Below are 25,710 nucleotides of genomic sequence, written 5' to 3' on the forward strand. Positions count from 1 at the left end.
AAGCACAGTCTTTATAAAATATATTGCCCTTTCTTTCAGCAACCTATACACTACCATTCAAACATTTGGGGTTAGTTAGATAAAAAAATAAAAATAAAAATAAAAGATTCTTATGCTTACCAGGGCTGCATTAATTTGACCAAAATACAGTAAAAATAGTTATTTTGTGAAATATTATTACAATTTAAAAGGTAAATTATGTTGTTAATTACTCGCCCTCATGTTGTTCCAAACCTGTAAAAGTGGTTATCTACTGGAGGTGAGTCGTACAAACCCAAGTGCAGTTTATTAAATACAAACTAAACAAAACAAGACAAGACCATGACTTGAAAAGGCATGAGACTGACAGCAGGTGGGCACAAGCAATACACAACACACCAACATGGCTAACCTGAGGGCTAAATACAAAACTATGGGGAACACATGACCAAAACAACCAATGACAAGATGGAACTAATGAATATAAACCAATGAAATGGCAAGACTGCTAACAAGATATTAGAACAATGAACCAATCAGAACATGACACATGAAGCAAGGGAAGGAAAACAAGACACATGAATGGGGAAGCACAAGACAGGATAACATGAGGGGAACAGGGAATCACATGACAAAACTAAATTACAAAATAAAAGACACGAACATGAACAAAACCTAAACAGACATGACAAATTATCAGCAGCCATTACTCCAGTCTTGCACTTTGTCCAGCGTCACATGATCCTCCAGAAATAATTCTAATATGATAATTTGGTGCTCAAGAAAGATTTCTTATTTTTCAATGTTGAAAGCACTTTGTGTTGCTCCGTATTTTTCTCGGGGGGAAATATACATATACATATACATATACATATACATGTATGTGTATGTATATATATATATACACACACATATATACACACACAAACTTTTGATGATTAAACCACAAGTTCAGATAAATCTAATGTATTTGTAACATAGCTAAAATATAATGTCGGCAACTAATTGAAAACCATTTTTTCCCTTTAAAACCCTTTCATAGAACCCCTCAGGGTGTAAATTAGGTCCTCCATAAACACAGTGTGTCCCATTGCGAGTGTTTGTTGTCCAGCATGTGTTGTAGTGTATATACATTAAGCTCACCCCTAAAACGCTCCCATTCCCAGCAGTGTTTCTACCCATGTTCTTCAGCATATGCTGCACCGTGCAGGTCTTTTCTCTGCTCCACTTCACCTCTGCATCCTCTCCACATACAGCTCCAGATGGCCTTCTGCCCCCCAGGCTGGCAGCTGCCACCCCCACCTCGCTGCAGGTGTCCTGGGCTGCTCCAGCGCGCCACAACGCTCCCGGACCCCTGCGCTATCGGCTCCAGATGAGAACTTCAGCTTACCCACAACTTCACCAGTAAGCTCAGCTCAACAAAGCAATCAAGACCTTTTACTGTGTACACATTTACTTTTCTACACTAGTGCAATCATCAGTGAACAATAGTACATTTTGTGCTGAAAATACAAAATGATCTGAGACATGCGGGATACATTTGATCTAAAGAGAAGAAAGCAGCAGTTAGTTTGTTGTAGAGCAGATGTACAGGAATATCAAATAATAGGCCTAGACCAGGACTGTCCTTATGAAAAAAAAGAAAGAAACAAATGTTTTATCTAATATATATGCATTACATGCTCCCTGACAACAAATTGCAATTTAATCAGAAATAGGGGAATTCTCATTCTGTTGTAATAAATAAATGACTAGGCGCATGTATTATATATCACCCTCATTTCCTGGGATTCTTTTGAAATGTATTTCATTGTTCATGTGATTTATTTATTATACTCCATGGTAAATTTGATCGTGAAGCTCTGTGGAAGTTGACGCTTCTTAAAAACCAGCAAAGATTTGTTCCAATCAGCAATACTTGTAAGCCATTTAATGCAGCGTGACTATATCTATTTTCATTTCATTTCAATAAAAATATCAGCTTGTATTTTCACCAGAATTATGACATATTCTAACCATAGAAGTTGATGCGCACATTCAATCCTAAGATTACGTTTGATTTTATTTGCTAACTAATCATTGGAAAATATATTTTAAGCATTTTAAAGGACCTATAAAGTCAGTATTGGAATTGCAGTCTTTATCGAGAAAACAGGCTAAATATTGCTTATCCAACAGTGTTTTTTTTTTTTTTTTTTTTAAATCAGATGCCTTCTAGAATGGGGATAAAGTATGAAATCTTTTTTATTATTAAACTTTTATTTATCAAGGACCCATTAAATTGGTCAACAGGGACATTAAAGAGATTTATAATGTTACAAAATATTTCTTTTGAACTTTGTATTCATCAAAGAATGCTGAAAAAAAATCATAGATCATGGTTTCTATAAAAATATTAAGCAACACAATAGTTTTCAACATTGATAATAATAAGAAATGTTCCTTGAGCAGCAGCAAATCAGCGTTAGAATAATTTCTGAAAGATCATGTGACACTAATGATGCTGATTATTCAGCTTTGCCATCATGGGGAAAATGTAAATTTTTTAATATATTAAAATAGAAAACAGTTATTATAAATTGTAATATAATTTCACAATATTTTCCAGCATTTTTTATCAAATGGATGCATCCTTGGTGAGCGTAAGAGACTTTGATATGTCCTGCACAAATTTTCTATTGCAATAGGAAATATGTCAACACAGGAAAAAAAAACCTTGCTTTTGTTGAAAGTCGAAGAAAATGAAGATTCCAGAATGCAAACCCATCTACTGGATGTCAACTAATCATTTTTTGCCATGTAACGCTGTTAAGTTTAGAGTAACGCGTTTCCGCATGTACATTTATTTCTGTCTTCAGGTTAATGGACAATGAGACCACCGTCTTTAGTCACATGGTGAAGGAACTGGAACCCTTTACAGAGTATCATTTCAGACTGCTGGTGTCCAACAGCCACGGAGAAACCAGCAGCCCATGGGTCTCTCTTTTTACTGCGCAAGACAGTGAGTTCCACAACTGACACACACACACACAATGTTCACAAACACAACAGAAAGTCATTAAGCACACAAAGAGTGTGTTGTGTTTAACCACATGTCAGGCGGATCCTCTGTGAGGCTTGTCCAACAGAAAAGAGCAGGTGTTGAGAGAGAGAGGGCCAGTGGGCAGAGATCTCTAGTTAAAGGTACGCCTCTTCCACATGACCTTGCCGGTGTCATTTTGGACTGATTACTGTAATAGAATCATATTAAGGATCATAACAGACACTCTCTGCTAAGTTATAAATTAATTATACTTCAGCCTATTAGCACATACATTATAATTACTGAGCCAGTATTTGCATACACTCAGATTGCACTGTATTATGGACCATCACCTCTTCATTATCATGCTTAGAGAAAACCCCCTCCCCCTCCCCACAATGCCCTGCAGCACTTCACAACTTCTGCTTTTGGGACGAGTTTTCCCTCCATCTGAGGGCAGAACTACGTGAGCTGAGTAACATTCACAGCCTCATTGAGACTTTTTGTTCAGTATCTTGTCTTGGATTCTGCTTTGGTCTCGTGTGTTGCACTATGTGGCTGTATACTTACACTTTGCAATTAGCATTCTTTATGAATGCTTAGCATGACTTTCATAGGTTGCATCGTTCTCAAAGAGGATGTCATAAATTGCCATGCCTTGAATATACTGCATCGGATACGTTGTTGACCACTCAAGAATATGTGTAGTAGTTTAGACTGGGTTGAATGAAAACAGCTATCATAATCTATGATATATGTGATCACTGTATAAAGTACTCTAAAGTGTCAGTGTGACAGTGATATCAGTGAGAAATATACATATGCCATCTGTTTTAAGTTAAAGGGGTCATGATGCGATTTCTTGTTTTCCTTTTTCTTTAGTGTGTTATTTAGCTGTTAGTGCAAATATAAGATCTGCAGAGTTACAAAGCTCAAAGTGTCAAACCTAAAGAGATATTCTTTATAAAAGTTAAGGCTCAGCCACACCTTCCTAAAACGCTTCGTTCAAACACGCCTCCACAAATCTACATCAGTCTGTGGGGGCAGGGTTTCATACACCACCCAAATGTATACGCAGAGAAAGAAGGCGTAACTTTTATTCTCGCTGTACTATTTTTGCCCCCATGTCGTGGAGACGCTGTGTTTTTCATTGCGAAAGCCAAACAACTTAGTTTGGCCTTCCAAAAGAGGACACAATTAAAAAACAGTAGGGTAATTCCATCTTTGCAAGTACATTCTGGCGCTTCTGACTCACAGACACAACCTGTAAGTATGTTTTCATATTTTAAGAATTTGCTACCGACTATTCAAACGTATATCGTTTCTACGATCTCAAATGCAGACATGGTTTTATGTTTACATAGTGTTCTCTCCCCTGTAGCGACTCTACGCGTAAAAAGACAGTAAAGTCATTATAATCAGTAATTATGTCCCTAATGAAATAAACCTTACCAGTCTGATACGATCTGGTCCAGTCGCGCTGGCAAAGTTGATCGATCAGCTTGGTCATCTGCATTTTCCGGATCAGATTCGGGCTCAAATTGATAAGGTACTGTGTTTCACCTGTCATTAGTTGTTCTTGTTCTTGGTCCTAAAAATATTTAGACATTTAAGTAAATATATTTCATATATTATTTTATTAAATAATAAATAAATATATATATATATAACTATAGTATTTAATAGCTGTAGTATATACACCTATAATATTTAAATAAAAGTATTTGAGATTTTTAAGTTACTTACTTTGGAGCATTTAAGTAATTGAAAATCATTTTTAAATGTAACTTAAAAACCCCAGTATGTAAATATTTGTGCAAACATGTATTTAAATCAATTGTATTTAAATATGTATTTATTATAATTGAATAAATATTAATATTATTAACATATTTAAATACATATATTTATTCAATACATTTTCTTAAAATATCTATATGCAATACTTTTTAGGGCACTGATGTTTGTTGATACAGTATTCACGTATAAAACAGAAATTGGAACGATTTTTAAAACATGAAGGCTAAATGTGTAGTTAGTACTTTATTTTGTTGAACATTGCAATATTGAAACACATTTATTTACTGTATATACTCTTCCATATGCCAAAAATGCGATGACCCAGCATGCACCATATTAGCAGCTCTTCTAAAAGTCACCCTAATCCCAAGTAAGCGACATGTCAAATCCTGATCAGCATGCTATATAAATCAAAACCATCCTCCTCCTCACTTTCCATCTGCATGTATCTGGCAGCAGAAATGAGCCCTTCACTCTAGCTCTATTTACTCATCTCTTTCTTTGAGGCAGGGGTGATGACTTTGAGAACAGGTGGGCATTACTAAGAAGGAGAGAAATGATTGTTATTGTTAAAGAGAAAAGCCCTTTATTTCTTTTCCGAAATGAGCTGTGAAGAGCCTCGATGCGGCATATTCGGCTCTCTGCGGCAGGATTATGGGGAAAGCGTGAGTTTTAGTGGCTCCTGGCACTGCTAATAAACACTCTCACACATATCATCAGCCGCCCCATCAACATGAAATAGTACCCGGCAAAGCCGCACTAAATTAACAGTAGGAAAGAATGAGGAGATTCTTCAAAATAATGTGTCCGGCCGCATGATAAAGGAAGAGGAGAGGATGGGCAAGGTGAAATAGGAGGAGAGAAACGTATGTCATATTTTCTTTAGCTTTTTCTTCTTTGATAGGGTCCCAGTCGGCCCGCACATCTTCATCTCTAATTTAGAAATCCCCACTAGAGGGATTTCTCCACCTCTGTGTGAAATGTTCACAGCAGCACTATAGCCTGTGTGCATGAGCTGCCCTATATAAGATCACAAACAGTGTCTCATTAATACATTTAAATATTTTAATTATCTTTTGCCATCTTATTTGGATTTAACATTGATGTTCTGTTACCACAGCTTTGGTTGTTTTTAGTATAAAAGTAAATCACTGTAATAGTTCTATGGGTTGCACAGAATAGTCAACTTATGGTGCAACAGGATAAGAAATCTTTGAAGTCCACTTTTACGCTCCGTTTGCAGATCGTACGCACAGAAATATTAAGTAGCGCAGAAATGTATTGTCAACACTCTTCTGGGATTTAAATAGGTAAATATATATTTGTCGTGCTCGTCACAAGAAGAAGTTATCGCATTCAGTTATCGCATTCACATCTGTCATTCTGACTGTCATCTGACAAACTGAGTTCTGATTCGGTAATATTCAACTCTTTTCAGACAATTTTTTAGGGATTTCTAGGCATTGTATTTCATGCTGTGTTTTTGTTCATGTTGATTTCTCACATCTTGTGTGCTTTTTCTGGGCGAGTTGGAGTGAACTGCGGCACTAATAGTCTCATGAACGCACACGTTGTGCAACCAAGGTTAGGATTTTTATAAAATAATTAGTGCTGGGCAGCGATTAATCGCGAGGGAATTTTTAGTTTTGTGTGTGTGGTCCAAAATAGAAAGAATGGCATACTGCATTAGAACAACACCAGGGTAAGTAAATTATGACTTGATTTTCATTTTAGGGTGAACTATCCCTTTAATGATAATGCCAAATTTTATCCGGTATATTATAAGTTTCTGGTTTGGTGAGTACATGAGCCTTACTGATGGAGCTGTGGTAACACTTAGGTCTGTCTGTTTTGGTCTTTTTGTGCTGCAGTATGTCAGAAAACTACTAGAAATCTCCTTAGTGAAGATGTATGAGCATTTTAAGTATTCAAAAGGCCCTCATTCCTCTCCTTTTTATCATTCCATTAAGATTTTATAACCATCTTTTTAATGTAATTCCATCCATGAATTTTTACCCCTTTGACTTGACAGGCGGTTCTGTGAACATAAACTTTGGCATGTAGAAGAGCTCTTTTCTCTGTCTTCTCTGCCTGTGCTAAAGCGCATGGGTTTGTGTGCATGGAATGACATATACATAAAAGGGTTTAAGGGGACTTTTTTTCTATTAAATCTGATGTATTAAAAGTATATATACAGTCCAACTTTTAATTTATGTTCTCTCCCAAGATTTTAAGATTTTATTTTATTTTATTTCAGATTAACATCACTCTTTCTACAGTAATATGGTTCATTTTGTAAATAGTAATTAATGTGAGCACGGAAACCTTACACAGTATGCTTGAATTTTCTTAAATTGGGTGACTTTAAATAGAGTCATCCCCAACCTTTATTATTATTTCATCTTGATATTAATTTTCACCCCATGTGTAGTCGTTAAAATGTTGTGGGTAGAGCAACCACAGCTGTGCAGATCACCTTGAAATAAGTAACTTACTGTACAATAGTGTACACTTCATCAAGTTCAAAACTAAAAGAAATCTTTCAGAAAGAATTTGATTTATTTTTTTGTCATTTTCCTTTCAATCTTCTTTTCGCTAAACAGCTTCTTGAAAGTAGCACACCGACATCCGTCCTAGTTGACATCAGCCACGCTAACCTTCAAAGCGATCATATTGTCACAAGGACCTCTGCAATGCTAAAAATAATCCTCTCTTTCCTTCACGTTCCCCGGTCCCCCCCTCCTTGCCTTGTCACTTGATTGTGTTATTATTATGCTAACCAAATCCTTATAAATGTGATTTAAGGCTTGGCGGCCCGCGCTCTTGTTTTCCCTTCTGCTGTAGCGATTTATAGTGGCCTAGGAAAGGCCTCTCTAAGTATTCCAAATGTCCTGAGATTACAGCTGTTGCCGATGCCTGATTGAGGCCGACTGCTGTTATTGCACTGTGTTCTTGCTTGTACCCTGAGAGCAGTAAAGCATCAATAAAATCAAAAGCACCTGCATCTTAAATGAAATTTCAATTGAAAAACTTAACAGCCCTTCAAATTGCGGAATTTAACGCAGACCAGTAAAGCTTAAATAACACTTTGCCTCTGCAGAGTGAAAGACCGGGCAGCTGAGCCGAGGAAGGAAGGAAGGAAGGCAGGCCGGGGGATGAAGTAAGGAGGGGTGGTTCACGTTCAAGGTGACTTGATTGTCTCATGTGGTAAAATTATTTACAATTAAGGAATTTCTCCTGAGAGCCACATTGGATTTGCCGGCGAGCACCTATGCGGGCGTTTTGCGGTGGCGGCGGCGGCCGTGAGCTTTTTCAGTATTCATGGACGCTCCTGAACCTTTGTGGTAATTGAATCAGTTAGAGTGCTGAGTGGAGCAAGCATAAAAACCTGTTAACCCAAAGGTCAGATCTGTGCATTGTTTATTTATCAGGAGGGAGAGGGAGCGGAATCGGCAGGGCCCCTTCACAGACACAGTAAAAAATTACCCCCAAAAATAACAGCTACTAGATGAATGGAGAAATCTGGGCCGGAATCATAAGCAGCGGCCGGCTGTGTGAAACGCAAATGGAGGAGGCTTGAGTTAGGGTTAGGAATGACTAATGGGAATTAAACCTCTTTATTTCTTGACATCATTTCGTGATCTGAGTTATTATGATAAAGCGGTTATATTTTTAAAAAGGTCAGTTTATTTAGATAATGCAGAGAATTTACTTGTACTACATATTGAACACACTTGGGTTTATAAAACAATAGTGAGACTATATCGTGCCAGCTGATAGTGCTGTTTATTTTCACCTACAAGATGTGCTTTTGTACTGTCCAATTTGCTATAGGAATTTGCGGATTAGTTAACGGAACAAAATTTGTATGCGGCAAACAGGTCCGTTCTGAGTGTTTGGTTGAGGCTTAAAAAACAATAGAACAGTAATATTGAAAATATTATTACAATTTACAATAACGATTTCCTATTTTAATGTATTGTAAAGTGTACTTTAAATTGTCACATGGTCCTTCTGAAATCATTCTAATATAGTGATTTGGTGCTCAACAAGCATTTCTTAATTAATAAAAAAAAACAATTTTTGAAAATAGTTGAAAATGTAGAAACAATGGATTTTTTTTTAGGATTCCTTGATGAATAGAAAGTTCAAAAGAACAGCACTTATTTTATAGCATTATAAATGTCTTTCCATCCTTGCTGAATAAAGGTATTAATTTCTTTCCCAAAAAAAACTTTTAAACTGCAGTGTACACAAATGAGTACACTAATTTACATCGCAGAGCTGTTTTAGTGCATTTTGCACCTGGTTAAGGGAATTGTAGGTGGTTAGTGAATAAGACACAGGATTTTGCGCTTAAATAACATGCAAAAGTAGTACAACTGTGAAGTGAATTTGCTCCATCTGTGTGCTTCCTCTCTGTCATGTCTCTTTATTTTTCATTATTAGTTTTTTTTTTAAGTCATTACCTTGATGCCTGTTGTGGTGGCCTCTGAGCTTTGGGGAGAGAAAGAGTACATGTAGCCGGTTATGTCTCCTCTATACATAGTGAGTCAGTTGGGAGGTGATGGTGATGGGAGGTGGAAAGTGGGCCATCTGTGGGGAGACATCAGCAGCTCAGCACGGCTGAGAGAGAGCCAGTCACCTTGATCCACACGCCCTTGCCGGTACGCCATTACCGTGCTACCGTGGGATGTAAATGGAGGAGGAAAACATTACCTTCAAATGAGCTTTCATAGGGCCCCAAATATCAATCAGACAGCCCAGGCTCCCGAGCAGACAGGAGACGCTTAAAATTCAACAAAACAACTTCACTTCAATTACCACATCTCATATATTCCCCCTGTAACTTCTTTCTTTTTACCAAATGTTCGAACTCTTTTACTTATCATTCTTCAGTTTTTGTCTTTTTTTCTGGGATTTCTTAACAGTTCTGTCAGAAAAATGGTATAAGAAATTACTGTAATGTAAATCTGCATCCATATATCGGGCCTCACAGAATGAGCACAAATAGTGCAATAAACCAATGTGACATTTTGGATCAGCATTATTCTGAAACCCAATAGCAATGCTCCACATAGCAAATAAAGACAAATCATCAAAATAGTATTTTCTTGATTTGCATTTCCTGAAGGAAATGCCAGTGCTTGCAAAGCAGCAAAAGAAGGTGTTCAGGTAATCTTAGGTTTTATAGGCCTCAGTTGTGTTTAAATGAAATGCTGCATTTGCCATTGTCAAGAAGCTTAGAATGCATCAGCAGAAAAGAAGAACGTTTTTTTTTTGTTTTTTTGTCTATACCAGGGGTAGGCAAGTTTGGTCCTTGAGAGCTGCTTTCCTGCAGAGTTTAGCATACACAGGTGAGTTTTTTTTTTTTTTCAGGGTTGGAGCTCAACTCTGCAGGACGGCAGCTCTCTAGGACCAAACTTGCCTACAAACAAAACTTGCTTGCAAACTTGCCTGGTCTATACAATGAAAGTCAATGGGGTCCGATGTTGTTTAGACTCCAGCGTTCTTGAAAATATCAAAGGTATAGTTACAAAGGTATAGAACATGAGGGTTATAGTAAATGATGACAGAATTTCTGTTTTGGGGTTGACTTTCCCTTTAGGGTTTTCGGAGCATGCCCTTTAGAGCATGTCTTGTGAAGATTCCTTTAAAAATCAACTAATATTCTGTTTCATTGAGATTAAGTTCAAAACAAGAGTGTTTTAGTCTGCTTCATACCAGTCATAGCTGAGGAGAGACTGGCACAAACCATCAGATATGAGAGAGGGATGGAGTGCATGAGGATGTCAGGGTTGGATGAAGGGGTGAGGCGAGGACTCAGTGATGCAGAGAGATGGGCTTTATCAATCATAAAATAAAACAAAACAAACAAAAACTACCCTGTAGGGGGGAAACAGACCGGCAATAGGACTGGCAAGGCAGGACAAGGTTTGGCAATGTAGGACATGAGGAGTACAACGGGAAACATAAGATGACAAACTAGCACAGAACTGAAAACAGACCGGCAATAGGACTGGCAAGGCAGGACAAGGTTTGGCAATGCAGGACATGAGGTGTACAACAGGAAACTTAAGATGACAAACTAGCACAGAACTGAAAACAGGGAGGAGAATAAATGGGGAGCAAACAAGGCAGGTAAAGAGGGAGGACAGGTGGGACAAATAAACCAAAAATCAGATAACAAGATTGGTGGGGTTAAGACAATAGATAGTAGACAATCACACCAAACATGACAAAGACACAAGCACATGGCCAGCGAACACAATTAGAAGCTATGTGCTCAAACATAAGACACGAACACGCAGCTATTGAAAACACTCAAAAGCCGTGTTCACACAAAACATGACAGCATGAAAGCACACAACCACTGAAAAACACAAGCCGCATGCTACACAGCACAAGACAAAACATAACATGAAAGCACGCGGCCGATAAAAACACGAGCCGCATGCAACACAACACCACAACACACGCAGACAGAAGAGCGTACAGCCTGAGCAAACTCAAAACCGCACGCTCACAGAGCACACGGAGAATGAGCAAATGCTCATCCCATGCGCTCACAACAGAAGACAAACATACAGAGCATAAATGTCATAATCCCGACACAGAACCGAAACCAATCTAGACTGAAGTGCCGGGATTTGAACACCACACTCCGCACACAAAACGACTCGCATAGACAGGAGAGTGCGCGGCCCGAGTGAAATCGAAACCGCACACTCAGAACAACAAGACAGAAGAAATGTCAGAGCTCTGTCACCAAACCAAGAATAAACAGACCGAAGTGACAGAACCCTAACAGAGGACGTGCATGTGAATGTGTGATTATGAAAATGACCCGAGCTGTCCGGGCCTGAAGATCCATGAACGATTTCTTGATGTTAGTGCTGCCATGGCAGCTGTTGTTGTAACCACTCAGAGAAATGACCAGGCAGGAAACTAAAGTGATTTCCTTCAATTCACTACAGACCCTTCAGAGGCTCGCCTCACACATGGCTGACATCCCTCAGCCACAAAACCCCAACGAATAAATCCATAAATATAATTTCATATTTGCTTGTGATATGCAGCGACTGACTCCGTCCTCTTTGGCAAATGAGCTGATTTGCAAACCCCCTGTTCTACATTTTAATCCAGGGTATCAGGCTGCTCCAATCAGACGATGTCCTTGTGCTGTCAGTCTCAATGCTGCGCTGTCAGAGAGGAGCTGCTTCTCTCTAGATCATGGAGATCAACCAGACTCTTCAGTCCTTTGGTTCAAATCATTTAAAGACTAAATTAATTGCAATCTTATTAGTGAATGGATATTAGATACTCTATAATCTTTTCACTTTTATTTTGCCTCTGTCCCAACTTTTTTGGACTGTTGCAGCCATCAAAATCAAAATGTCAAAAATCAAAAAATACAATTAAGTTGGTCAGTGAAAACATTGGAAATATTTTCTTTGTAAATTTGTCAGCTAAGTAAAGGTTCAAGAGAATTAACAAGTCCCAGATTCTTGATTTTTTTTTTGTGCATTTTACAAAAAGAAATTATCCATAAATAAAGGGTTTTGTATTACTTCAATACATACATTTTAGATCATATTTAAAAAATAAGAAAAGTAATGATTTTTTTATTATTTACTTCTACTTCCTGTGCATTTGTATTTTATTCACATAGACTGTAAAAAAAGATGGACGACGCCCCTCGTCCATTGATGAGAACCGAAGCCGCCAGTGTCCCGATATGTCCCGATCTCGGGACCAGACCTGCGCAGTAGTGAGCAGGAAGTAAAGCCGCGAAATCAACGCTCCGCCCTCACTCTCGCAGAATGCACTCAGGGAGAGTGCATTCTGCACACTTTTTAAAAAATGTATTGTAGTACGACAAGAGGCTTGTTAAAATAAAGTAAATACAATCTCCTCAGTCCTCCGAAGATCCCGAAAAAAATGTCCGTTGGTGCTTCAGTGACTACTTCGCTCAGAGAACCTGTCAATCACAGCTGTCAATCATGACGTTACACCACCGCATCACGTAACTAACTAAAAACCAACTTATTTTTTAAACAGACACTTGAACTTACATCAGCATGATAAAAACGACAGCAAATGAAAGAAACCACCTTTGGAAAAAAGATATTTGAAGTGTAATTTAATTGTTTAGTTGGTCTCACGTCCCGTTGAATAACACGGGGAGGCGGGGCTTATGACCTATACTAGGACCAGTCACCGGGGGGCGATCGAGGCGTTTTGGCTTCACTTTTCAGGGCTTGTGCGGCACGCTTGTTTATTCACCACTAGTGGCAACAAATGTTATTGCAAAAATAATTATTGTTTCACAACAGATTGAATAGTTCTTATTACTGTCTTCTTTCTTCAGGACCTGGATCGGTTGACCCACCTGTACTCTCTGACATCCAGCCTAGAAGTGCTTCTGTCTCCTGGTCTCCTCCATCCCAGCCCAACGGCATCATCACCCATTATAATATCTACCAAAATCACCAGCTAACTGCTAGTGTGCCAGGGAACAGCACCAGCCACACTGTTTCTCAGCTTGCACCCTATCAGCAGTACACCATACAGGTGGAGGCCTGCACTACAGCCGGCTGTGCTCAATCTGCTGAGTCCCACACCATACGCACCCCTCCAGCCCCTCCAGAAGATGTCCCAGCCCCGCAGCTTTACTCCGACACACCCACCTCGGTGGTCTTGTCCTGGTCACCACCACGTCATGTCAACGGGGAGCTGGACGGCTACACCGTGGAGAGGAAAGCCACTGGCACACAGCAAATCTCTACTGTGGCCACCTTGCAGGCCAACCAGACTCTCACTTACCTAGACAGCTCGGCCGCGCTCAGCCCCTGGAGCTCTTACGAGTACCGCATTGTGGCACACACAAGGCTGGGTGGATCCAATAGCAGTGAGTGGAAGAAAGTGACCACCAGACCTTCAAGACCTGCAGGCCTGCAGCCGCCTCACGTGCTGGTTTTGGATCCAGCGTCAGTGCAGGTATATAGAGAGTTTGTTTCCGTTGTACTTAACGGCTAAAATGGTTGAAAAGAATAAAAAGGTACAATAATAATTGTAATATTTAAAATATTAATAAAACAATCTCAAACTTGCTTAAAAATTTGCAGTTTGAATCAGTTTCACTCAGTCAGTGAATTGTTCAGAGCCGTTACTGAATTCACAACTTTTACAAAATACTGATTATTGTGTAACATTTAAGGTCCAATTACAAAGTTTAATCAATTATAAGAGAACATTTCTGAGACATGTTGAAACCATAATCAGCTAAATTTTCTTTCAAATTAATGTTTTTTTTTTTTTTTTTACTTTCTATTCATTAAATAATTCTGAAAAGAAAAAAATTTATGACAGGAATAAATTACTATTTATATTTTTAAATATATTAAAGCACAATAAAGTAATACTATTTCACAGTATTACTGTTTTTACTTTGATTTTGATCAATTAAATACAGCCTTGGTGAGCATAAGAGACTTCTTTCAACAACATTTTTTAAATCTTACCGACCACAAAACGGTAGTGTATCAAAAAATGACATTTTTAATGCTTTTAAAGTTTAAAAGAACATGTTTGGTTTGTACCACAATCCAAACATGCTGATGAGAGTGTGCATATTTCTTTGTGTGTGAAGTGCATCTCAATCCTGTCCCACCCTCCTGTCGGCAGGCTGTAGTGCCTTGTGCCGCCTTTTCACCAATGAGGTGCAAATGAGGTCTTTGCTGTGATTGTTAGTGAGAAGCTACTGTATTTCTTCCCATTAATGCCACACCTAGAGCATCCATCATTATTCCAATGACACTCTCATGGCATGAGAACATTGATACACATGGTTTCCAGGTCATTCCAGAGCTGATTACTAAGGAAGAGCCAATTAAGACTGTCAGATTATTGTTTGAACCCCTCATGTATGTGCCCTTGTTCACCTAACGTTTTAAATATTGTTCTTGTTTATTTAGTGTTGGTAAGAAATGTAAAGCAAGCAAGACCTTATTAACACGTCGGCAAAGTAGATTTAAGTGTTTCAAAGCAAACTGAAACCCTCAGCGTAGACATCCCTGTAATTCAGACAGACATGATACTCAAGAGGGCTAGGTAGCTTGCAGTCTTTTGGCTGGTTTACAAGTTGGATTTAAGGGGCGTTAATGTAACCAAACAAGCTTTGCAGCTTAGATCCTGCTGTGTGTAAATACACCCTCTCTTTCTCTCTTTGTTATTTGTTGTGTGCTAGTGCCAAGAAACATGGACAGAAATGCTTACCACTTCAAACAAAGGCAGCATTTGCATAAACTTGCTTGAATTATTCATTTTCCCCTAACCCCGGGTTTAGCGTATTGTAATACCATTATTATTTCATTAATTTGTTAACTGCTGCATTTGTGTGTAACTGGATGAGAACTCGTCTACATGTAAAAGCCAAAAAACAACTGTTCACATTAGCATATGCTATATTGAATTCCTGTTGAGATGCTAGCAGTCTCCGTGGTGCTCATGGCAAACTCTGTGTTAGTGTTGATGAATTTATTCATTTAAATATACATTTGTAGTTGTGTGTTTTTTAAAATAATTACAAAAAAAATTTAGACAACTTCAAAATGAATACAGAGATAAATAAAACTATTTTAGCCATGAAAGAGCAGATTAATTTGTTCATTTCCAAAACTATGAACTGCCATGGCCATGGTGCCTACTACCTACATAGGCAGCTACTAACTTCTAGTTCTAAGGCAACATATTAACCATCATGGATCTGATTTAACGCGCTACATAGCAAATTGCACTCTGCTCAGGAGACTCATCAACATCATTGGCATGTTGCTAAACTAACAGGCATGATACTCCTAATAAGCATAACAATACATAACACATTTACACTAAACTACTTTTATCAATACTTTTTGGACCTGTTTACACCTGGTATTAAGATGTGTTTTGGTCGATTGGATCACAAGTGGACGACGCCACTTACTAATGTAAATGAGGTCTAAAACGTTTTGAGCTGGTCCACTTTCGACCACTTCCCATTCTTCTACCAATTTGTTACAGGCTCTGTGTCGGGATCGAGCCTGTGCCAGTAGGTGGATCGCTAGGTTTTGGACCAAAGAAATTGTCGCTGTATCCGAAATCAAATACTTCTCTATAGAGTAGAGTATAACTGTACATAGTATACAAAAAAACAGTACCCCAAAAGAGTAGTAAGTATTCAAAAAATAGTAGGCAATACAGTACCCGGGTGACCAATTACTTTCGCTGAGATTCTAGAGTGCGCGTTTGATGGACACTTTACTATCCCATAAAGCCATGGGAGAGGATTTATGAATGCACTGCAAAAAATGCTTTTCTTACTTAGTATTTTTGTCTGATTTCCAGTCCAAATATAAAAAAAATCTTAGATCAAGATGCATTTACTAGATAAGATATTATGTCTTGTTTTCCGGGGGAATTCATTTAAATTAAGTGAGATTTTGCTTAAAACAAGCAAGATTTACTGTTCATGAGGTAAGAAAAATAATCTTAATTCAAACAGAAACTGAATTTTTTTTCATATTTGGACTGGAAACAAGACAAAAATACTAAGTAAGAAAAGCATTTTTTGCAGTGTGGCAGTGAAGCAACGTAACTGACGCTGGTGGTTATGTGACAGTAACAACATGGCGGATGTAGTTTCTCCGAATTTCATTCATACTACCCATTTTCATACTATATAGAATGTACTTTCAAATTCACATGTAGCACCTACTCAGACAGTATGCGTTTTCAAAAGCACTGTGTGTCCTTTTACTAATGTCTAAAAGTTTTTTTAAAATACTTATAGTCAGCAAGGAAGCATTTAGAGTCGATTCTTTCTTTTGGGAGATGATCACTTTTTTTATCGCGCACTTTCGACTTTACAACTGACCGCAGACCGTTTACATTAACAGACAGCTATATTACACACTGCATGAAAGGGAATATTTGAAAAAGCATAATAGGGGCACTTTTAAAATTAGGTTGGAATAAAAGCGCTTTCTAAACCTTCCTTCACTTCTGCTTACATTTCAATTTCCATTATTATAACTTTTCTTTTCATAACTAATCCTAGCAATAACATTTATCCAATCTACCATTTCATCTCGTTTCTACCACTTCTTTCATTTAATTTCACCCCCAGACATGCGCAATATGTTTAATGCGTCCGCCAAATGCTGCACCAGATACAGTATGCAGCAACAAGCACAGTTTCCTGCAATTCCATTAGGATTTCATTATGATCTCCAGGGGCTGAGGCCCTTTTTAAATGTAATGAAAGGAATATTCTGTCTTGGGTCAAAGTCAGGGTCCCTTCGCTTCATCACATGACGTCGGTTCCACAAACTCATCGATCTAAAAGCCTGAGATGATGTGTTGTGATATTGCGCTGGACTCCGGCCCTTCTCTGAAGCCTTAGACACTCTTGTGAAACCATTTTAGTATATAACTACATGACCACAAGAACTGTTATACTGTGATGTCAGATTCTTCAGATACTAACAAGTTCAAATGTATCCCGTGTTTCACTGCAGGTTACATGGACGGCTCCACTCATACCCAATGGAGAAATTGAGCGGTACGAGATCCGCATGCCTGATCCACACATCTCGCACACCAATACATCCGTTCTCAACCGTACCGTCACCAGCCTTCTGCCCTACACCAACTACAGCATCACTATCCTCGCCTGCTCAGGAGGGGGAGGTCATGCCGGAGGATGCACTGAAAGCCTTCCAACACTGGTTACTACATTACCCACAATCCCACAAGGCCTGCCATCCCTGTCGGTAGTAGCCATCAGTGAGTCTTTCCTGGCTGTTTCATGGCAATTCCCATCAAGGCCGAACGGCCCCAACATAAGGTAACCGATAGATGTTTAATCGTTGTACTACATCTTAGTTTATTGACACACATTTAAGTAGTGTTACAACTGTGACAATTATAATTTACTACTAAATGTATTTATTTTATTTAATTATAATAAAACATTTAATTATAATAGTGATTTATAAAAATAATAATTAATATTGTTGTTGTTGTTGTTATAATGATTATTATATTGAAAGTATATAGATATGGTTGTGAAATGTTTGTTAAAATGCATGTTTACGTTCTTTAAAGTAAAATGTATTTATTTATTTATTATGTAAGGAATAATTGACGACGGGCCATTGACTTATTAGAAACATAATGCACACCTGAGATATATATCTTTTTTTATAGTTCAATTATTCCGCTTACACTACAGTTACCACACTTCAAAACTTTGTTCAGATGATGCATTTCAAGACATTTGTCAGGTTTTTGTCCTTAAAACGATCTTGTGTGTAGGAATAATTTCTTACGCATCTAATCTCAAGCCTCCGTTCCATTCCAAAATGTCATTTCAGAGCTAGTAACGGAGGCTTAAGCCATTAATAGCAGAGTAATGCAGTTATTAATGCAGTTATTAGAGAGAGAGAGAGAGAGAGAGAGAGAGAGAGAGAGAGAGAGAGAGAGAGAGATTAAGCGTGTATGAATTACCTGAATCTGTGTGTCTCTCAACGGTGTTTGGCAGCAGCGTCTAATAGCAAAACTGTAATTTTATCTTCTCCAAGAACAGCGCCGTTATTACCTAGTGAGAAATGTCATGTAGCTTTTAAGTTGTTAAACTGTTTTACTGATAAAATCGTAACAGCAGCGCTGACAACACGTTTCTGTGCGAGTGTGTGTCTGTACTGTATGTGTGTGTGTTTGAGTGGGAGAGGGAGCGGGAGTAAAGAGAGTACATGTATGTGCTTTTCCATTATAAGTAATAAATACATAATGCATTATAAAATGTAATTTTCTGGCGAAAAAACATGGAAATAATGTGTCGCTTTTATCCTTTTGTTAACAATATTTATTTGCTTGGTCAGTGCCATTGTGGGTTTTGGTTCTGTTGCTGTTGTAGGCTGTAAGGACCTTTGAAATAACTGAAATCATTTGGCTAAGTGATATGGAACTGTAAGACAAGACAAGACACGGTCAAGCCCTGCCTGGAACTACTTTAGCTGTGTGTTTCCCTGAAAATAATTGCGAACATGCATCAACTAATCAGATTCAAGCATTCAGCATCCCTGTAGTATTAATAATAATAATAATAATAACAATTTATCCAATTTATCCAGTTCACCATTGTTGTTGTTGTTGTTATTATTATTATTATATTTGATGTAGATAGATATGGTTATAAAATTATAAACTGGATGTTTACATTCTTCAAAGTGAAATCTATTTATTTATTTTACAACCATATCTATATACTTCAAATATAATAATAATAATAATTATTATTATTTGAAGTATATATATATATATATATATATATATATATATATATATATATATATATATATATATATATATGGTTGTAAAATGTGTGTTAAAATGAATGTTTATGTTCTTCAAAGTTCAATCAATTGTAATCAGAATTGTGAGCATTTCATATGGTAAAGCAATTCCTAATATCTTTTGAGAATAATCCATAAATCTCCCAATTAAATGAGGACAGCAAGTATCTCCCTAGGTTGTGAAGAACGAAGCACAACGTAAAAGTTCTTGTTCTTTCTCTCCGTATATTTTAGTCTGTTTTTGAGCTGATTAGGTGGTAAATAAAGGTCTGTTCACGGCGGATGATTAAAATTCATGACTACTTTTCCCGCTGCTGCTGTGTTTGTTTAACTAGGCTTATAAAGCGCACATTAAGCTGAGCTCTCCTGATTACAGGCAAAATTAGCATTACTGTTGAGGGAGAGAAAGAAAGAGAGAGAGAGAGAAAACACAAAAGCACAAACGCAGTGAAACAGCGGTGCGGGTGAAATGGCAAGAGGATTGTGGGAGTGGAGCGGGCTCTGATTATCTGGCTGTTTCCGCTGCCCTCAGATTTGAGCTGTTGAGACGGAAAACCCAGCAGCCCCTGGCCTCACGTCCCCCTGAAGATTTGAATCTGTGGTACAATGTTTACGCAGGAACCAAATTGTTTCATGAAGATAAAGGCCTTAGCAGGTGAGATTACTGAAATTAGCTTTAATGCAAACTTTGCTTGTGTGTACAAAACTGTTTTTGTGCACCGATGCCATCTTTTTAATGCTGTTCAAAGATACTTTGAGCAAATATTCCATAGAATTAAATTGTTTTCAGCTAATCTTTCTCTGGCACTCCTTGTGTGTACGCTGAAAGACTCCAACACAAAACCCCCAGTTGTTTCCCTTGTATCACAGGTTCTATCATTTAGATTCATGTCTGACTTCATTTAAATGTTTTCAGTCCTTGTAAATGATTAACTTTGTGCTTGAATTTGTGTAACATATTTAAATACTTGCAGCGATACCATAACTACAGTATCTCAATTAGATATTATAGAGCATCTTTTGTTACATATAGTATATATAAATGACCATTTGTGGAATGAAAAGCCTTTGTGAGCAGAAGAGACTTCTTTCAAAAACATTAAAAAAAATATTACTGACCCCCACACTTTTGATTGGATAAATAGATGTAAAATAGTTATTATAATAACATATATATAAAATATTTTTCTATGTAGTTATTTTACATGTATATTATAATTCTATAAATAAGTATACTATAATTTGTATATATTACAAAGGCAATATTCCATAATAATGAAAATGTTCTTGTGAGTAATGTTTTTAAATGTGCTGCAGGTACACATGGTACGAATACAAACTTCTGGTTCACAATGACATTGGCTATGCTTCAGGGGAGGTCGCCGCAGGGGTCACACTGGCTGGGCAACCCCTCACCCCCACCAACTTATCCATCCAAGTTCTCAATCATACGGCGATCCTGGTCAACTGGTCCACCCCCAGTAAGAGTCTAGATTCTCTACATTATTAAACTTATCCTGGCCCTTGACCGAAAATACATTTCTGGAAAGAATCTGTGTTTAGAGAACTTGGTTTTCGAGATTGACCTTTAGTGTGTCCTGTCTTTTACTATATTTTTTGTTCCCAGCTCTGCAAGATTTGCAGGGAAGGGTGGAGGACTACATCCTTACGGTTCTGTCCAGCCAGCACAGGCAAACTCTTACACTTGACCCCGCTGTGACCTCTGTGGTAATCTCTGACCTGCAGCCCAGCACGGCGTACAAGCTCCGCTTGACTGTGTCCAACGGTGCCCACAACATAACCAGCCCTGAGGTCAGCTGCACTACTACAGATGGAGGTGAGTATGTGCTACATTGATGTTTGTTACGAACATCTATTTTGACTGCCAAGCCACAGGCCCCCAGATTTGTAGTATATTTTAGAAATCTAATGTTATGATTGATCTTTAGCATAAACCAAAGCATTACATGTATGCTGTTCATACCATTCATACTATTATTATTTGTCCTTTGAGTATGTGTTGAGATTTAAAGCAAGTCCTTTGCTGGGGAGATTGTTTACCTGGAGGCCATGGTAACACCCCACTGAAAACTATTTTCTAGTCATACAAGTACACTTCCTATTATTTGAATGGAGTCAATATCTCCAAAACCATTTGCCAAGCTTACACTACCATTCAAAAGTTTGGGGTTGGTAAGATTTTTTTAAATATCACTTATGCTCACCAATGCTGAATTTATTTGATTAAAAATACAGTAAAAACTACACTATTGTTAAATATTATTACAAATAAAAAAATTATAATTTTTATTGTAATATATTTGAAAATGTAATTTATTCCTATGATGACAAAGATGTATTTTCAGGAGCCATTACTGCAGTCTCCAGTGTCACATGATCCTTCAGAAATCATTATAATATGCTGATTTGGTGTTTAAAAAACATTTCCTATTATTATCTGTTGAAAACGGTTGTGCTGCGTAATATTTTTGTAGAAACCATGGTAAAAAAAAATCCAGGATTTGTTGTATGGAAAGCTATAGATAGAACAGCATTTATTTGAAATAGAAGTCTTTTATAACATTATAAATGTCTTTGCTGTCCCTTTTGATCAATTTAATGCATCTTTGCTGAAGAAAAGTATTAAAAAAATGTAAACGCTACTATACATTTCAGTAACGTTTCAAATTTCGAATAAAACTTATGATGGTATTTACCTATTTAGCTCAAATCACACAAAACTATACTGTGTTTTTCTTTTTTTTTTTTTTTCTTTTTTTTTTTTGCACAAATTAAAAAGAAAATACAACACCAAGGACACCAAAGAAAGATAAAAATAACCAAAGAATGCAAACACAATATAATACAACTCATAAAAACATTAATAAAAGAAAAAATATGTCATGATAATATTGATGATAAAACAACAAACACTTCTCAGTAAATGAAAATACAATAAAAAAATAAAAAAAAATAAAAAACCAAATGCACAAACTAGTTTATCAGCAGACCTCTTAAAACTCTTTTAAAACTCTCTATTGAGGTACATTGTCTCGCCACATGAGAAAATCTATTCCATATCTGTGTACCTTTAAATCTTATTGAAAATTGGCCTCTACATGTGGTAAAGTTTGGAGGATGGAGATCCATTACCTGCCTGGTATTATGAGCATGAACAGCTGAGTTTGCTTTAAAGTATAACATGAACTGACTAGGAATCTTTCCTTCCGATGAAAATAATTTGTACATGAAAACACATATTTGGAAGGTATTAATGTCAAAAATTGAAAAAAACTGCAATTTCTTAAATAACATAGCTGAAGATGTGTAGGAACCTGAACGAGCCGCTATCCTGACAAACCGTTTCTGGAGAATTAAAATTTTATGTAGCTTTGTAGGAAATGTGCTCCCCCACACCATGTTAGAATATGACAAATACGGATAAATTAAACTGTAATATAAGATACTGAGACATTTTGGAGTAACAAGATGGCTAATCCTCCTTATTATGCCAATTGACTTGTTAATTTTGCCACAAACATAGTCTATGTGTCCTCTCCAACTCAAACCTTCATCAATAATAACTCTCAAAAATTTTGTTGTTGTTAACTGAAGCATTTCAGCAGGCCCAATTCTAATTTGCGCTAGTTCTTTGTTATATGCTTTTCTGCCACTGAAAACAACAAAATTACATTTCTTAATATTTAAAGATCATTTATTTAACGTGAACCAAGCAGTGTAAGCAAATGTTGTTAAGCCAACATTTGCATTGCTCATTAAAGTACTAAAATGTGAATGTGAAAGAACAAGGGTTGTATCATCCGCAAACATGATAGGGGAAAGCACATCCGAAACACTAAACATATCATTTATATAAATGAGGAACAACAGTGGTCCAAGAATAGACCCCTGTGGGACCCCACATTTTAGTTTAGCTTTATTGGAAAAATAACCCTTAAAAGAAACAAACTGTGCTCTATTTGAAACATAACTTGATAACCATTTATAGGTGATATCTTGGAAACCATATTTGTATAATTTAGCAAGAAGGATATTATGATTTATTGTATCGAATGCTTTTGAAAAATCCAAAAATATACTGCAAGCAAACTCATTATTTTCAAGTGCAGAAATAACCTTATCAACAAGATGAAGTAGAGCCATATAAGTTGAATGATTTTTTCGAAAACCATACTGGTGGTTATATTTGGCACATTCTAGAGCAAAAAGACCAGGTGGTGTTTATATGTGGGGTCTTGCTTTCTGCATCTAAACCTATGCAAGTAATGTGAAAGTTTAAAGAGCGTCTTATATTATATTTAAGGTTTCAGCTGAAATATGGACTTTACTAGACCGCAACCATCTCTATATGCTTAAATGGATGGAATTTGGATTGAAGATATTGGTTAATTATGGTTTTCCTGTCAACACTTCAAATGTTCCTGTGATTTCTGTCAGCCTGCCTCTCTCATATCACCCCAGAAGCCCCTGCTCATGGAGATAAAAAACGGATGAGAAGAAGAACTGATTGATTGAATATTTTCCCTCTGTACTCTAAAGGAAAACCTCACAAGCTGCTGAAGAATTTGCCTTTTCCAAAATGTTGATATCTTGACCTCTGTGCTATGATCAATAGTCATTAAACTGTCCTTCTCTCACACAGTTAATGTACTGATCCACTGATAGCACAGGAAACAGATGAAAGCTCAGCAAACTTCTCACATACGCATACACATTCATTTGTGCCTTTGCCTTACACACCAGAATCTAAACAACTGGCTTTCCGTAACATATCTGGACCTCTTTCGCTCCCACCTATCAGTATAATTAAAAACATTAGAAGATCATTTGCTCCTAAGTAAAGGTTACAGGTCATTTACCAAAGAACTTCCAGTGGTAGCTTCAATATTTTACAGCCTAAAGAGCAGCTTATTAAAAGCAGTTGAATTTAAAGATCATATTATGCTACATGATAGTGTATATGTTAAGAGCCTGCTAATTAAAAACCGGAATGGAGGCGAGGCTGTCCATGCGAAGTCTTGCATTAATAATGCAGCAGCAGAAATTATATGGAAAGAGACGCTTCAGGAGAGCACTGATATTGGTCGCATCCAAGTATGTCTCATAATTGCTCTTTTGTTCAGTGATGGCGAGTAACAAGGAAGCACTAAGCATTTTTCAGGAACTCTACAGTAGTTCAGCTGTGTCTAAACAGTATAGCCTTTTCAGTAATAAGCTACTTTTTCCAGCAAATAGTTTCTATTTAAGTCAATAATCGAGTCAATAACCAAATGTTCTCTCCTAAACTGTCCTCTGTCTCACATGGTGCGTTGGGAAGTTGATTAGCACAAACAGTTCCTGCAAATGACCAGATTGTTCAAACTTTATCTCTTTATTTTGATCTTTTATTGGTAGATAAAATTACTGCTCTTAAAAAAAAAAAAATCTTGAATATTTATTTTTATAGTATTTGAGAGATCATTTGATATATTTCAGTAGCTTTGTTGTAGTTGGTTACTACTTTAAGTAGCTTGCACCTAACTATGTTAGGGACCGTTCACACAGACATTTTTTTTTTTGCATTTCACTGTGCTGCTTTTCCAAAATAAACATGCACTAGATGGACTTTTGACCATTTCGCTCAAGACTTGTACCTTTTGCAGCATCTTGTGCATGACACAGTGCTCTAAAAACTCTAAACTTAAGTTTAAAAGAAATAAAAAAAAACACACCTTTAGACCTTGCAATTTTCTTATTCCATATATTATTGTGTTTTTATACACAAAATCATGTTCTGTGTGAATGACCTCTTAACATGTTATTTGAGCATCATTTTGAGTGACATGCCGTCCATTAATGAATGGCCGAAGGTGTTCAGTTGGCTGTTAGTTGGCGATATCAAAACATTTATCTGTCCCTCATAAACCTTCAGTAAGATCTGCTGTAAAAGTAGAAGTGCTTTACCTTAACTAGAAGATATCTCAGATGGGGTCTCTTCACGTTGACCTTTGTGATAGAAGGATATCTCCTAAAGAGAGACTTTTTGAGGCTTTGAGTAAGAACCGCAGTCATATTCTTTGGAGAGAATGTAAGTGTCAGGACCCCTGCTCTGTATTGAATTCATTCCCTATGCCATCATGTCAACCAATGGCTTGTTCAAAGCCGCTGCTGAGATATTTGATCTCTCAGCTGTCATTAGCACTACACTCATGTCTTTCAGCTCTCTTTCACAAACTAACTTCACTCGCCTCAGAAAAAAAGCTTTATCAATCATTCCCTTTTTACATTCTTTCAGAAGAGCCTTACAAAGTTGTCACAATAGCTGTTTACTAGAGTCACATCAAGCTGGAAAATAGGCTCTCTGGTCTTCTTTTGTAAGTTAGTGTGATTTGTCATGGGAAAGGAAGAGCTTGCAAAAAAACAGAGTGGGGAAAAAAGAAAAAGAAGGCGAAAATGGTGCGAGCTGTAGAAAGAATCCCCCAGACTGGCCCAGTTAACCCCCTCTGCCCC

At 37.3% G+C, this 25,710-nt stretch overlaps 1 protein-coding gene and 1 long non-coding RNA gene across 2 annotated transcripts in view; both read left to right on the forward strand.

Annotated features, from left to right (window-relative positions):
• The window catches only part of ush2a (Usher syndrome 2A (autosomal recessive, mild)), a 209,485-nt gene that overhangs the window by 108,617 nt on the left and 75,158 nt on the right, over positions 1–25,710 (forward strand). The window contains exons 39-45 of the mRNA XM_082142594.1: positions 1,236–1,383; positions 2,838–2,980; positions 13,173–13,801; positions 17,362–17,690; positions 19,733–19,855; positions 20,518–20,681; positions 20,828–21,037. Coding sequence (XP_081998720.1) covers positions 1,236–1,383; positions 2,838–2,980; positions 13,173–13,801; positions 17,362–17,690; positions 19,733–19,855; positions 20,518–20,681; positions 20,828–21,037 — 1,746 coding nt within the window. The remainder of the gene's footprint in view (positions 1–1,235; positions 1,384–2,837; positions 2,981–13,172; positions 13,802–17,361; positions 17,691–19,732; positions 19,856–20,517; positions 20,682–20,827; positions 21,038–25,710) is intronic.
• Positions 12,546–13,083, forward strand: LOC309478843. The gene is made up of 2 exons (XR_014199111.1): positions 12,546–12,671; positions 12,703–13,083. It is a non-coding gene; the product is annotated as an uncharacterized lncRNA (long non-coding RNA).

This window comes from Leuciscus leuciscus (assembly GCF_965113295.1).
Source record: "Leuciscus leuciscus genome assembly, chromosome: 17".
Lineage (NCBI taxonomy): Eukaryota > Metazoa > Chordata > Actinopteri > Cypriniformes > Leuciscidae > Leuciscus > Leuciscus leuciscus.